This window comes from Nicotiana tomentosiformis, chromosome 11 (assembly GCF_000390325.3).
Source record: "Nicotiana tomentosiformis chromosome 11, ASM39032v3, whole genome shotgun sequence".
Lineage (NCBI taxonomy): Eukaryota > Viridiplantae > Streptophyta > Magnoliopsida > Solanales > Solanaceae > Nicotiana > Nicotiana tomentosiformis.
In genome coordinates, this window is record NC_090822.1 from 48,596,710 (window position 1) to 48,612,254 (window position 15,545).

A 15,545-nucleotide genomic window follows, 5' to 3' on the forward strand; every position below is an offset into this window, starting at 1 on the left:
TAGCAAGTGAAATGTTAGGCGCCATCACGGTCTCGACGGTGGGAATTCTGGGCCGTGACAAAATCCTAGAAGTTCGTGAATTGTGACTCCAGATCCGGGTGGTAGTAATTAATGAAGTTTTTATGTTATTCCGCACTCGCTGTATTTCATTTTAGCTTATTTGCTGTTATTTACTGAATTGAATAAGGATTGGCTTACAAATTCTCTAACGTCGGTTTGCCTAGCAAGTGGAATGTTAGGTGCCATCACAGTCCCGACGGTAAAAATTTCGGGTCGTGACAAGAAAGGTCTAATTTCAATTTGAAATAATTACAAGCAACATAGAAAAAAATATAAAAATCAAAAATTTATATTGAAAATAAAAAATAGAAGAAAAGTCTAATGTCTTATTCCATATAATCTATCTATCTTTATATAATAGGCGAGGCAAAGACACCATAGTATGCCAAGTGGCAACATAATAAAAAGTTACTTGTCAATTTTAGGACAAAGTTAGTTAAGTTAGGTAATAATTAGTCTTTTTTTTGAATTTAAATTTATAAAAAAAATAATATGCATTATTTATTATTAATAATTAGTTACTCTTTCTGAGTTTGAATTTAAATATAGAAGAAAATTCTAATTTGAATTTGAAATAATTACAAGCAACATAGTAAAAAATATAAAAATCAAAATTTTATATTGAAAATAAAATAGAAGAAACGTCTAATTACTTATTCCATATAATCTATCTTCTATATATCTATCTATATATAATAGGAGAGGCAAAGACACCATACTATGCCAAGAGGCAACACAATAAAAGGCCACTTGGCAATTTTAGGACAAAATTATTTACTTTAGATACAATAATTAGTTTCTTTTTGAATTTAAATTTAAAAAATTAAATTATCCATTATTTATTATTAATAGTTAATTACTCTTTTTGAATTTGAATTTAATATAGAATAAAAGTCTAATTTGATTTGAAATAATTACAAGCAACATAGTAAAAAATTACAAAAATTCAACATAATAAAATTAAATTATGCATTGTTTATAATTAATAATTAGTTACTCCCTTTGAATTTGAATCTATTATAGTAGAAAGGTCTAATTTTAATTTGAAATAATTACAAGCAACATAGTAAAAAGTATAAAAATAAAAAATTTATATTGAAAATAAAAAATAGAAGAAAAGTCTAATGTCTTATTCCATATAATCTATCTATCTTTATATAATAGGCGAGGCAAAGACACCATAGTATGCCAAGTGGCAACATAATAAAAAGTTACTTGTCAATTGTAGGACAAAATTAGTTAAGTTAGGTAATAATTAGTCTCTTTTTGAATTTAAATTTATAAAAAAAATAATATGCATTATTTATTATTAATAATTAGTTACTCTTTCTGAGTTTGAATTTAAATATAGAAGAAAATTCTAATTTGAATTTGAAATAATTACAAGCAACATAGTAAAAAATAAAAAAAAAATTTATATTAAAAAAAAAATAGAAGAAACGTCTAATTACTTATTCCATATAATCTATCTTCTATCTATCTATATATATATATAATAGGAGAGGCAAAGACATCATACTATGCCAAGAGGCAACACAATAAAAAGCCACTTGGCAATTTTAGGATAAAATTAGTTAGGTCAGATACAACTAGTAGTCGTACCCGCGCGATGCGCGATCAATATTTAAAAATATTCATTAAATTAAATTATGATCGGGTTTGTTTGAACATATTGGATCGTATTGCTTTAATAAATTTCAATTGTCATCTTATTTGTCAATACGATATACCCAATAATAAAATCTCTATTAAATTAAATGGAGTTATATAATCATCGGATAACTTTTTTGTTATGTAATGTTCTTTGTTATATTATGCAATGTTTAGTATTATTACATTGTTAATATAAATTTTTATTAGCATATTATTTTATTTAATATTTTTTTCTCCTCACTTTCTTTTTGTAATACAATAGAAGATATATATTTTATTACTCTTGAAATATTATTTTATTTTAAATTTTATTATGTTGTTCTCAATAATATTTTCTGAATTTTAATGAATATAATCTCTATTAAATTAAAGGGAGTCATATAGTCATCGAATAACTTTTTTGTTATGTATTTTTCTATATTATATTATCCAATGTTTACTATTATTATATTATTAATAGAAACTTTTATTAGCATATTACTTTATTTAATATTTTTCTCTACTATTTTCTTTATGTAATATAATAGAATATACATATTTTATTACTCTTGAAATATTTTTTATTTTGAATTTTATTCTGTTGTTCTTAATAATATTATCTGAATTTTAATGATTAAAATCTCTATTAAATTAAAGGGACTTATATAGGCATCGAACAACTTTTTGTTATGTATTTTTCTTTATTATAATATCGAATATCTAGTATTATTGCATTGTTAGTAAAAACTTTTATTAGCATATTACTTTATTTAAATTTTTATATTTTTTATTTTTAAAAATGAAAAAAACATTATTTGAAAAAAAGAAATTTTAAATTAGCATTTTTTATTTTAAAATAATTTAAAAACTCCAAAATCAAAACTTTATGTCGAAAATAAAATAGAAGAAAAGTTTAATTGCTTATTCCATATAATGTAGGAAAAAAATTCAAAAAATGTTGATACATTTTATGCAAAATAATAAAAGAACATATATTTTGGACGAAGTAAAAAATGTACAAATCAAAATTTTATATTGAAAATAAAATAGAAGAAAAGTCTAATTGCTTATTCCATATAATGTAGAAAAAAAATAATTAAAATATTGATACATTTATACAAAATAATAAATAAAAAATTATATTTTAGATGAAGTAAGAAATCTATATTATCTATGTTGTATAAAAAGAGATATCTATATTATATATTATATTATCGATACATAATAAAATAATCGACAAAGACATCATATTAAAGCAAATAACGGAATAAAAGGCCACTTAGCAATTTTAGGGAAAAAAATATATTATAAGATTAAGCCAAATCAAATATTAAGATATTAAGTACAAAATATTCTCCGAGCGGTCGACGATTTGAACAAATTGTCATCCTCCGCGTACACGCCAATCGTCATCACGATTCCCCCAAAATTCTCAAAAATTCAATAGAGCCTTCTCCATCTCAGCTTCAATCTTCACGCACCAAGTTCGATCCAATACTTCCTCCATTTGAAGTTTTCACCATGAACCCTAACCCCAACCCCAGCCCAAACCCTAACCCTTATCCTAATCTTCCGTCAGATCATCCCCATTCTTCCGAGTACGCTCCGTACCCAAAGCTTGATCCGAACGACGTCGCTCCTGTATCTGAGACGTGGACTTCGCTTCCTGTTGGATCGAATCCTCCATCTCAGCAGCCGCCACAACCACAACCACAACCACAACCACAGCCTCAACAACAACCAAGGTCACCTTCTGCATCGGAAGGACCTGCGCCTATCTCAAGCAGCGTTGCGACTACTATGCCTGCTGAGTCTAATCCCTATGTTACTCCCGAGCCTGCTCAACCCCTTGGTTCTTCTGTCAAGAGTATGTGCCTTCTTTTTACCCGTTCCAATTATTGTTTTTTCTATTTTCCTCTTACTAAGTCAATATTAGTTACATTGTTATTGCTTTTTTTTTTTTGGATGGTTTTGTTGTGTGAACCAAAAACATGTGTCCCAATTGAGACGGAGGCCAATAGTGTTCCAAAATGAGGGGCTATTAATAGTAAATAGAGAATCTCTTTGCCTTGTGAGGCATTTTTTAATTGGACAAATTCATGAAACCCATGACAACAAAGGGGATAGTACTTTACAAGTGTAGTAAAGGATCGGATTATTGATGTTAAATGAGAGCTAGGTTTAAGGGGAAAAAGGCAACATCTTGTGAAAGCAATTTATGGAGTATGCATTGGTTGATTGAGGATTTTAAGTAACTTGACTCAAGAGTACTACTGCGTCTGTTTGTCTTTGTAAAATAAATGGGTGTAAACTCAGTTTATATATGTGTGTACATACAGATAATATATGCGCACACGTTCGCACATATACATATGTGTGTCTTTGTGTGTGTGCATTGAGAGTTCTACATATAAAGTTCTGAGCAACAACAACAACAAAAAATCTAGTGTAATCTCAGTAGTGGTGTCTGGTGAGGGTAGAGAGTGTACGCAGACCTTATCCCTACCTTAAGAAGGTAGAGAGGCTGTTTCCGGAAGACTCTCGGATCAGGAAAGATAGAGAGGAAGGTGTAACAGCAAGCAACAACACCAGCAAACCAAATTGAAAACCGAAGTGAAAGAAAAAATAAGTAATAACAAAAATCTAATAATAAGAAAATAGAAGACTAACATTGAGGAATGCATTAAAACTACTGGAACAAGCAAGTCCTTAATTCTCAATCTCCACACCTTCCTATTTAGGGTTATGTCCTCGGTATGTGTGTGAAAAGAATGCACCTTAACTATGAGAAATAGAGCAAATTTGTCCTTATTTTGAATTTGGTCTCAAACATACCCTTGTTATTAGTAGGGTGGGTATTAAATCCGAAAAATTGAATTCCGAACCGGACCAAATTAATTTGGTATTTCGGTATCGGTTTATTCGGTATTTCAATATTCTTCGGTACAAATTTTTTTGTATTTCTGTATTTCGATACGGTACTCGGTATTGAGTTTTTGATATTTCGGTATACCCTCCCCAGACCCCATTAGTGAGATTCTACTGGGTTGTTGTTGGTATACCGAAATACTGAAATATTTAAGTCTAAGCCCACGTCTATTTCTATTTTCCAGCCCAATAAGCCTAAGTCCAACACCCCAAGCCCCCTAGTTCCCTAATTCCCTTAATTAGTCCCTTAGGCTTAGAGGTTTAGAGACTTAGAGTTACGGCAGTAGCTTCTGCTTTTCCCCTTTCCCTTATTTCTATTTTCTAACCCTAGATTTCTCTAAAAAATTGCAACAATTGGTGTATTAGGCTACTCTAGCTGAGGTGGTGATGGTGGTTCTATTTGTTAATTGTTGAAATCGTTTTTATGCATTATTACATGTGTTATAGACTTCAACCTCAATAGGTCTTTATTCCGTTGCCTTTTTTTGTATCGTTGGAGCAACAATTTCTTTAGTGAGCTTTTTTCAGATTTTGTAGTGCAACATTCATATGTTCTTGAAACAATTGCCTTAGATGCTACCCTTCTCGAATGCAATAGATATTCTTTCCACATTTAAAAGAAGGAAGTGATTTTCCTATGGTCTGCTTCCATTTTAAAGTAAAAAATATAAACATATGATTGATGACTCTTCCTTACTGGAATCACTGTAAACATATTCTGGCGATGTATTGCAGGACTAATCTAGAAATTTGATTGTAACAATTTTATCATGCTTCCAAGAGTTAAGCGACATGAAGTCGACCGGTTCCGCACTATCATCTCATATTAGTTTGGTTAGTACCGAAACCATACCGAACCAAACAAGAAATACCGAACCGTACCGAACTGTTTTGGTACAGTATTTGGTATGCATAATTGATATACCGAATACCGAAATATCGAACCATAGTTCTTAAGTACCGCATCTAAGTACCAAACGCCCAACCCTAGTCATAGTTTTTCAGATTTGCCCATCAACTATGAGAAATAGAACAAGTTTACACTCCGTTTGACTTTAGTACCAAATATGCCCTTATCATGAGTAAACTGGCTCATCTTGCCCCAAAAATCTAACAAACTTCCAAATTCTTATTTTTACCCATCTAAAACATATTTTATTATTAAGATGGAGTGTCACCTTGAGAGACAATAATTTTAACCTCAAAAATTTCTTGAAAAAAATTTTAAACTCGAAAAATTACAAACTTAAAATGGTTAAAAGAGACGAAAATATCTAATTGCTCCACATGTTCATGTCTTTTCCCTATTTTTTTACTCTCAATTTTAACAATGATTAAGTAGAACGACAATTCTAGAAGATCAATTATTTTTCATGGGAAAATAAATAATCTCCAAGTACGCAAATATGAATTGAAATTCTTAAATCAGTGAAAAAAATTAAAAGTAATTGGAGAAATTGCAGGGAGTTATTATGTACACTTAACAACAAGTTTTGATTTTGCTGAAGAAATTGCGATTGCTATCATGCAGAAAGAACTAAATCCATAAAATACTATTTTTATTTCTTTTGAGCCAAATTTATGCATATAATTGCAATTGAGTGGACACGAGAGTATTGATCTTCACAAAGACAGAAACTAAAAGAGAGAAGACTTATTGTTTATCCTTTGAGCAAAACGGAATGTTTTGTGAATCTCTGCTTTTGATGTATTTTTTTGAAAAACATCTACTGTGTTCTTTTTCTTTTTCTTTTATTCTCCTTTTTTGTTCTTCTTCTCGTTGTTCTAGAAATAAAAGTTAATTCTTTTACCTAAAATAAAAGGGTTGATCGAAGAAAAATGAATTCCGTTAGTTTTTAGGGGCAAATATAAGCTAGTCCACTCATGGTAAAGGCATAATTGAGACCGAATTCAAACAAAGGGCAAATTTGTTCTGTTTCCATAGTTGAGATGTACTATGAACCAATTTACTAATGATAAGGGTATGTTTGGAACCAAACTCAAAATAAGGGCAAATTTGCTCTATTTTCATAGTTGAGGCATTGTTTGCCCATATATATATATATCAGCCCGGTGCACAAGGCATCCCGCGTTCACACAGGTCTGGGAAAGGGTCGGTGTGATGTAGATAGCCTACCCTAATGCAAGCATTAATGGCTGCTTCCACGGCTCGAACCTGTGACATATATATATATATATACCCATCTTTGGTTGACCCGCCCAACCCGCCTGTACTAAACCCGTTTTCAACCCGCCCATTTTAAATATGGGTAAATATGTGTTAACCCATCTTCAACCCGCAATAAAATGAGTCAAAAGTGGGTTGAATACGGGTTCCATGCGGTTTTAAATTTGTTATGGTTTCCGGCTTTTTGCACTTCAAAGGGAAATATAATGAGCTTAAAAAGATGCAGGTGGAAAGATTTAAGTAAACTTCTGCTGGAATCCAAATTGTGATAAGTATTATCCACTTGTTATTAAACACTGACATGCAAACAAATAATAATTTCAAGAATAGTAGTCTTCTTTATCATTTGATATTCCTTCGTCCAAATATAGATAAAATTGATGATTCTTGATTGAAATTTCTTTTTTTGTTGAAATATAGTAATAGAAAAAAAATTAACTTTCCTGACTTTCAACATATGGATAAAATTGATGATTGATGATTCAAATTTCTTTTTTGATGAAAATAATAATAGAAAAATTAACTTTCCTGACTTTCAACACAATTAAACTAGGTATTTTCTACATCCCTCGGAAAAAAAATAAGAATTTCCGTAAGTGAAATCCAAAATTAGAGTAATTAAACCATTTACCCATAAAAATACTGGAAAAAAATAGTTGTCATTCTTAGCTAAGAATCACGAAATTCTCAGCAATAAATAAGTTGTTTAAAAGAACTAATTGTCTTGCCATTTTACGTAGTGCTTTCCGGAAAGTTCAAGCAAGTGAAAGGGCCTTAATTACATGCTTTCTACTTTAGCCGGAACCTTTCTTACGGATAACGAGAAGTGATACAGTTTGATTATCATCTAAGAAACTGTGAACAACGAACACAGAAGAGAGACGTTGAAGCAAAAATAGAGCAGAGAGAGCAGAGCCAAAAGGATGGTTTCAGACATAGATATAAAATGGGTCACCCCGTTTTTAACCCAGCCCATTAATCACCCGACCCATTTTTACCTGTATGAAATATGGGCGGGTTGGGTGATTACCGATTTTTGCTTGACCCGTTTTTAATCGCCCAAGTTTAACCCAACCCGCCCATTTGTCACCACTAGTTGTGCCCACAGTTGGTGCATTTATGTACATCCGCCTCTAAACTAATGCCAATTAATAGCCTGGGGTGTTGTTTTTATGCATATTTATTACTCTCTGCTTGCTTTGAGGTATTCTTTATGCTTGGATTATGAGCCTCTTAATTTTGACTTTGCAGATAAAATGGATTCAGTGAAGGATGTTCTTGGAAAGTGGGGAAAGAAGGCTGCAGAGGCGACTAAGAAGGCTGAGGATCTTGCCGGAAATGTGTGGCAACACTGTATGTCACATTGTTTTATGTTTATCTTTCTGTTGCCATGTTATGTGTTTTTTTCCCTTTTCTGATCAGTAAACAAAATATATTATAGAATGACAAGAAAAAACAGCACTAAGGAGGCTCTGGTGTTACCAAAGTATCCCTTTATAGCCATGTCATGTGTTTAAATGAGTGTGATTCTCTGCCAACATACTGCTGTTCTTTTATTTCTGTATTTTATACTTGTCGAAAGATTCATCATATTCCACTCTTAATTGTACAATTTTCTGATGATGTTCTCATTGCTTCATCTGAATCAGTGAAAACAAGCCCCAGTTTGGCTGATGCCGCTATGGGAAGAATTGCTCAAGGTACAAAGGTCTTGGCCGAGGGCGGTTATGAGAAAGTGTTCCAACAAACATTTGAGACTGTCCCCGAGGAAAAGCTTTTCAAGTCATATGCATGCTACTTATCTACTTCTGCTGGTCCTGTCATGGGAGTTCTGTATCTATCCACTGCTAAACTAGCATTTTGTAGTGATAATCCTCTTTCCTACAAAGTAGGTGATCGGACAGAATATAGCTACTACAAGGTACACCTTTCTTTCTTTCCAAATACTTCAGGGCACACGAGTTGGTGAAAAAGATCATGGTAGGAAACAAATAAAATAGGACGGATGTGATCTAGTCTCTGAAATTTCCCAGGTCTTTAGCTAGGGGATAGATAATAATCTAGTTTCGATGTAATTGGTCCCTGTGCACATGAATTCGATATTCAATGTTGTTAGATGTCTATATTCTCTTCATCTCTTGGTTGATTAATGGGAGAAAGTAAATAGTTGTTTTAAATGAACCATAATCCGCTATAGATAAAGAGTTTATCCTTCCAAACTTTATTTGGTTCGATGTTGCCCTAGGGCTGTGTATTTTTGTTTATTTTTTCTGTGCCTCGTGCAAGCTTTTGTACATTTGTAGCATGTTTGTTGGTGTGTAAGACGAGGCATTTCATGATCTGCTCTTTCTATTGAAATCTCCCTCAGCCCAATAAGATAGATGGCGTTAGTGTTGTCAAAGGCGCGCTTAAGCCTTGAAGCAAGACTCAAAACATGTTGAGCGCTTCGCCTTGCTTTGGGGGCGCTTCAATGTCGCATCAAGGCTCTAAGGCATACTTTTTCTTGCCAATGAGTGTAATCTTGAAAAGGCGACACTAAATAATTGATATTTCATTTTATCGTAATTCTTTTTCAATTTTTCTGCCTGTATATGTGTTATTTATTCTTATAGTTATTGGTCTTGGACTACATATATATAATTTTTACTTTTCTCCGGTTGCGCCTATTTTCGTTAAAGCCCATGGTTTATTTGCGCTTAAAGCCCCAACAGACCTTAGAGCTTTTTTGCGCTTTTCGTCTTTGATAACACTGGATGGCGTCAGCTATGCCTTTTTGTTTGGTGTTTCCATCCATTGTTGATTGTTAGGTTTTGAGTTTTAAATTAAATTAAAAAGATTTGCTATAGAAGAAAAATGGAGAAAAAGGAGCAAGGCCCTATGTGACATGAGAAATGCTATTGGTGGATAGGATCAGAGACTTACTTTAGATGGATCTCGCATAGATGAATTAAATTCTTGCTCCCATCATCAAGCTTGGATGAGACTCTGAGCTCATCATATTGGGTTTTCACTCGGTTTGGTAGATATAGGCAATTTTATGTGCAATATGATACGTAGATGTGCAATAGGACTAGGAATGGCAATGGGGCGGTGCGAGTTTAAGCTCATGTGGGGTGCGGCGGGGTTTGAGGTGGGGGGGGGGAGATTAATGCGGGGCGGTGCGCTACGGGGTGGGTTCAAACATTTGTTTGAAAAATCAAAGCGGTTTCGGTTTTGAAAATTCTGTGAGGCGGGTTCTTCAGTTTCGAGCCAATCAGCCGCTGGATCTACTGATTGTTGGAGCATGTCTTACATTTATCATTGAAATGATATTTTGGATGTTCAATGTTTTTAGGCTGTGGTTATTATATATATCAACTGGTAAAATCTGATTTTCCTTTCCTTTCCTTTTCTCATCTCGTCTTTTTATTCCTTTTTTTTTTGAAATATATCTGCTTCTATTGAATAAAAGAACACTAAGAAGAAATAAAGTCGATCTAGTAGCTATAAATCTGTTATTGATAGTGCATGGCAACTTAAAGAAAGAACGAAAAATACTGAAACTGAACTGAATAAAGGAGTAAAGATATGAATACTCCCTGTTCTGAATAAGAAACCACATGTTTATCTGAGTAAGTAAGCTGCGGCCTCAGGCCCAATATATATGTCCACAAGTTGCGGCCTCGGGCCCAAGTATACGTATACATAACTGCGGCCTCAGGCCCAAAAATGTATAAAGCATAAACTGCGGCCTCAGGCCCAAAGATGCATAAAGCATAAACTGCGGCCTCGGGCCCAAATACAGGTGTTCAACTTAAAATTAGGAACGGAGAATCATACTGCAATACATGATGCTGAAATACTGAATCATACTGAGTTACATGATACTGACATGATACTGGAAAGCTAAATAGGACTAGACTGAGACATGTATTCATAATAAACTGATTTGTCATAATTGAGGCTTCAATTGTTTATGACATGACACTCATGGGCATCAAACACAAAGTCTATGTTGATTACGCACTGAGCTCACAACGCTCGGAATGAAAGTCATAAACTAATTATGAAGCTAGAGAATGGAAGTTCTGCGACTATTCAAGGAACTAAGCTTAACTATATTTCTGAGGCAATTAGTAACGTTGTAAAAGAAACGTAGTGTAGGGAGAATCATTAACATTCCCAAACATAAAGAGTTAGCCTCACATACCTTAACTCTGGCCTTTTTAAGCGTATCACAATGTTCATCGCCTCTTTCAATGATTAATCTATGGCAATATTAGCACTAATGCTCATGTTTTAGTCATTTAGGCATTTTATCAAGTACCTTATGGGCGTAAAGTCTCATAGCCCTTATTAATGGTGTTTTCTTCACTCAATTCTCATTCTACTAATTCTAGGTGATTCTACAACAACAACAACAAACCCAGTGTATTCCCACAAGTGGGGTATGGGGAGGGTAGTGTGTACGCAGACCTTACCCCTACCTTTAAAATGCAGGGAGGCTGTTTCCGGTAGACCCTCGGCTTAGGGAAGATAAAGGGAAGGGCCAATTCCAAATAGATGTAACTAACACCATTTCTCATCACCCAAATGATTACAACAATCTTAACAACCACCCGAAACTCTAGCATAGTTCATATGATTCTCTTTATCAAACCCATTTACCATTCTCCCAAGAACTCATCAATTCACAACTATAAATAATTAGGGAGCAGAAACATTACCTTTTTGAAGTTCAATCCTCCTGAATTCTAGCTCTAGGGTTTCTTTTCTCAACAATAATGTCTCAATCGAATATCTAATGATTTGAAAGGTTTACCTATGTTAAAAAGGTGTTGGAGAATTGAAATTAACTTAAAATCATCGTTAAAACTTACCTTGGACAATGGAGGGACACCTTGGAGGAAGTTGGGTTCTTAAGAGCTTCCCATTCTAGAGCAAATTTACGTGTTTGGGGTGTAGGGAACGAGGTAGAGCTTTTAAAACGACTTTCCAGGTGCGCGTTCACGCAGCTGAAGGCCCAACCGCACACCTGACTGTGCAGCAAGGGCAGTGACACTGCCTCGAGTGCGCTGCCATGCACGTGAGAGCTGATCGCGCAGACTGCAAATTGTCCGGTAAAACGCACATAACTTTTTGCACATAGATCCGTTCTGGCTCCATAATGTATCATTGGAAAGGTATTTCAAAAGGCTACAACTTTCATGTTTTAAGTTTTCTCAAATTCCTAACAGATTTTGATGAAATCAGGTTGGAAGACAGACCTTCCATAAAGTTAGTCGATTATATAGAATCTTATGCACCCACTCTCCGTCTTGATTCCAAAACAACTATTTCCGCCCATCATCCCGATAGGACTTCACATGTCTAAAATGTCGCATTAATACTCATGTAACACATGCCTTAGTTTTTGACTTTTGAGTGAAGCATTATAATGATGCACTTTGGCAATGGCCATAACTCCTAAAATCAAAGGGATTGAACTATTGGGTATTATTGATAGTGCATAGCACCAAAAATATGATAACAGAATACCAATTGACCCTAAGATTAGTAGATACATACTATGGCCACCTCTTAATCTTGAACCAGCGGACTCTTGTAAAAAAATCAACAGATCTGTTGAACTTTTTTGCATGTCTGTAATGCACTAAAAATTTGGGGGTGGGTTGGGGAACTGAATGTGAGATATAAGTACACCTTGGGTCTATAAGCTTGTTGACAATTCCTCTGTCTTGCAAGTCCAGAGATGGAAATTTTAGCCCTTTCATCTATGTGGGCTTGGGCTAATAGAATTATGGTAGTTGAGTTATGAGAGGTAGTGCTGGTTAGAGGGCGTGAGTCTGTGGTATTGATGGAAAAGAGAGAGAACATTGTGGTTTTCTTGGTGGTGGGTGGTCTTCATCTACTATATACTTTAAAATTCTAAAAGTTTAAGAGTAATTGTTCTGGTCTCTCCTCAAGGTCTGAAGTAATGCCTACCTGTATCTATTTGGGCCGAGTTTGATGTATAACATATTAGTGTCTTGTCTTCACTTTAGTTTTTTTTTAAAAAAAATTAATCCTGTTGTCTTCTTTTTCTTTTAATATATATTTTTAATTCTGTTTATATTTTTTTTCGAAAAGATTATTCATTCATTTTTTAGTTTATAGTTATCCCTTTTCTATTTTTCTTTTCAAGTTTTGTTTTAATATATTAACTACCTTTATTTAAAGTGAATGATTAATATTTATGCTCATATCTCAAGTGCACCATGGTTTCTATTTTGTTAGTTGTTAAATGTCGAGACATGCTCTTGGGGCAAAACGTTTTTAGTTGGTTAGAAGTTGTGTGGAAGAGGAATATGGTTGTGATGCAAATGTAGAGGCCCATGGTGTGGCGTGATATTGAGCAGTTAATAATGATGGTGTTTGTTTTTGGGGTGACCGAGAAATCCATCGGGAGCCGACCATTTGGGCCAATGCAATCTTTGAAACTCAGGGATTATAGGCTCGCTCCTCTACCCTTCTCCAATTAAATACCAAAGTTGGTTCACTTGGCCCGGGGCCAAACCTTTGACCCAAGACACAAGTCCCTGACCCTCAACCTTTTATATTTGAGCTAACCCCTGGAGGCATGGTGGAAATATCATGAGGATGGGGGTGGTCCGACCCTTGTTTTGGTAATTTTTTTTTCCGCCAGAGGACGACAGCGAAGGAAGAGGATTAGATATAGCAAATGGAATTCATATTAACTTTGGTGTAGCCATTGTGTGAAAATGGGAATAGAGATAGCATAATCGACTGTTAAATGATATTTTGACCAAGTGGTAATCTTTTTTTGCTTGCGTTGGAATTAGGATTGAGTAATGGGAATGGAAATATAGGTTCCTGATTCGTTGTAAAGTCATTCCTTTTTTTCCATCCCACGCAGTTTCCTGTCCTTCCCGGTCACTTCTTGATTGTCTTGATATCCTTAGGGAACTGAACATCTCACTGCATTTACAATTTGTCTTGTCTGCTATTGAAGAGAGTAAGTGTAAGTGCATAATCTATCTTAGTAAGCAATCCTTTGGATCAAAATTTATTATGATCTTGAAATCTTTTCTCGTCATCAGGATTTATAGAATTTCAAGAGATACTTAAACAAGGTTACATATCATAACAGGAAATCTTTGACAGATTTTTAATAAATGGAGTAATAATGTGCAATAGTTGTTGGAGATAATTTTCTATTCTCTCGTTCAGAATGTTACTTCATTTATTCTTAATGTGGATGGACGTGTCTGTAATCTGTTTAATATTAAACGGAGCTCAGCATTTTGCCAAATAACACTAGGATCTTTTGTTAACTGTGCCTATTTGGGCTCAATTTTCCGATGCTGCTTTTGACATATGCATATCTAAATGCAAAAAATCTTCATAGTTTTCTTTGTTGCTGCACAATGCCGATTCTCATTTTTTTGCTTTTGCAAATTCCTGATCATCAAATAGAGATCCTGGGGTCATGCACATGCGTTATCTGCCACATGATTCTATGATGTCAAACCGAGACCTTTTGTTAGCTTTGCTTAAACTTTACTGTACCTATTGGTATGCGGACCTGTTACTTCTCTGTTATAAGGCTCTTTCGTACTTTATGTTTGCTTGCGTTTCTGATTGTACAGATTCCTGCTATTTGGTTAACTGCTTGATAATTAAGCGAGAGTTTTTTCTATTGTAGGTGGTTCTCCCAGTAGATCAACTCAAAGCCATTACTCCGTCAACTAGTAAGATCAATCCAGCTGAAAAGTACATCCAGATTATCTCAGTTGACAATCACGAGTTTTGGTTTATGGGTTTTGTTAACTATGACAGTGCTGTCAAGAATTTGCAAGGTGCATTGCTGGGTCATCATTCGTAGCTAGCGTGTCATTTTCTTGGTCATTTCAGATGAGGTCCGTGACACTGGTGCTTGCTTTTGTTGTAGATAAAATTCTGTAAAATATGCACATCTGGGTGATTGATTGTTGCATACATGCTAATTTATCAGCGGTTTGGTATCTTGTGTACATCTGTTTCCTGAATTTTTTATTATCTTTTAGTATTACTTTGGTTGGTTCGATTGCCAATTATGATGTTTTTTATCATTCAGAAAAGACATAAGTGGATTTGGTAAACATATATGTATTGTTTTTAAATGTACTCCATAGGAGACTGAATAAAGTTATTCTTTGTTGAATTGATTTGTTTGTTTGATGTACTCGTACTTGCTGAAAGTGCAACATATATTACTGCGGGGAAAGGGTCAAATTTGCCCATTATTCTATTTAAAAGTTCAATTTTACCCTAGATTATATTATCGGGACAAAAGAACCCTTGTCGTTATCTAAGGGTACAAAAATACCCTCCACTAACGGCCTTCCAACATAGAATGAAGCTATTACAATTTTTCCACATTGATGCCATACGGCATGCCATGTGATTTTTTTTTTCTATCTTAATTATTTTTTCTCCACAGTTGGATCATTGTCCCTCTACAGTTTAATTTAAAGCAATTTTGTCCCTCCACAATTCAATTTGGAGTACTTCCACTGTTCGAAATTCTTTTTTTTTTTTTTTTTGTTTTTAAAATTTCTTATCCTATTTCCTTTTTGGTTTTATTAGGTGAGTAACTGTCAGTCTTTTTTCACGTTAGACGGTAGTTAGTGAAAAGAAGTATTTTTGGACCCTTAAGTGATACAGGGAGTTTTGTAGTCCTAATAGTATTTTTGGACAAAAATTGGTCAATTCATAA

The 15,545-nt window shown here is 34.0% G+C and overlaps 1 protein-coding gene across 1 annotated transcript; it reads left to right on the forward strand.

Annotated features, from left to right (window-relative positions):
* The first annotated feature begins 3,029 nt into the window (after nucleotides 1-3,029).
* LOC104092240 (GEM-like protein 1) lies at nucleotides 3,030-14,990 on the forward strand. Its single transcript, XM_009597774.4, has 4 exons — nucleotides 3,030-3,559; nucleotides 8,060-8,161; nucleotides 8,458-8,729; nucleotides 14,493-14,990. The coding sequence occupies exons 1-4, from the start codon at nucleotides 3,214-3,216 to the stop codon at nucleotides 14,670-14,672; spliced, it is 900 nt and encodes a 299-aa protein (XP_009596069.1). The 5' UTR covers nucleotides 3,030-3,213; the 3' UTR covers nucleotides 14,673-14,990.
* Nucleotides 14,991-15,545: the final 555 nt, after the last annotated feature.

Coding starts and splice junctions, on each gene's coding strand:
- LOC104092240 (XM_009597774.4), top strand. CDS start 3,214: ATGAACCCTAACCCCAACCCCAGCCCAAACCCTAACCCTTATCCTAAT. Junction 8,162..8,457: donor CGGAAATGTGTGGCAACACT/GTATGTCACATT, acceptor CATCTGAATCAG/TGAAAACAAGCCCCAGTTTG. Junction 8,730..14,492: donor CAGAATATAGCTACTACAAG/GTACACCTTTCT, acceptor TTTCTATTGTAG/GTGGTTCTCCCAGTAGATCA.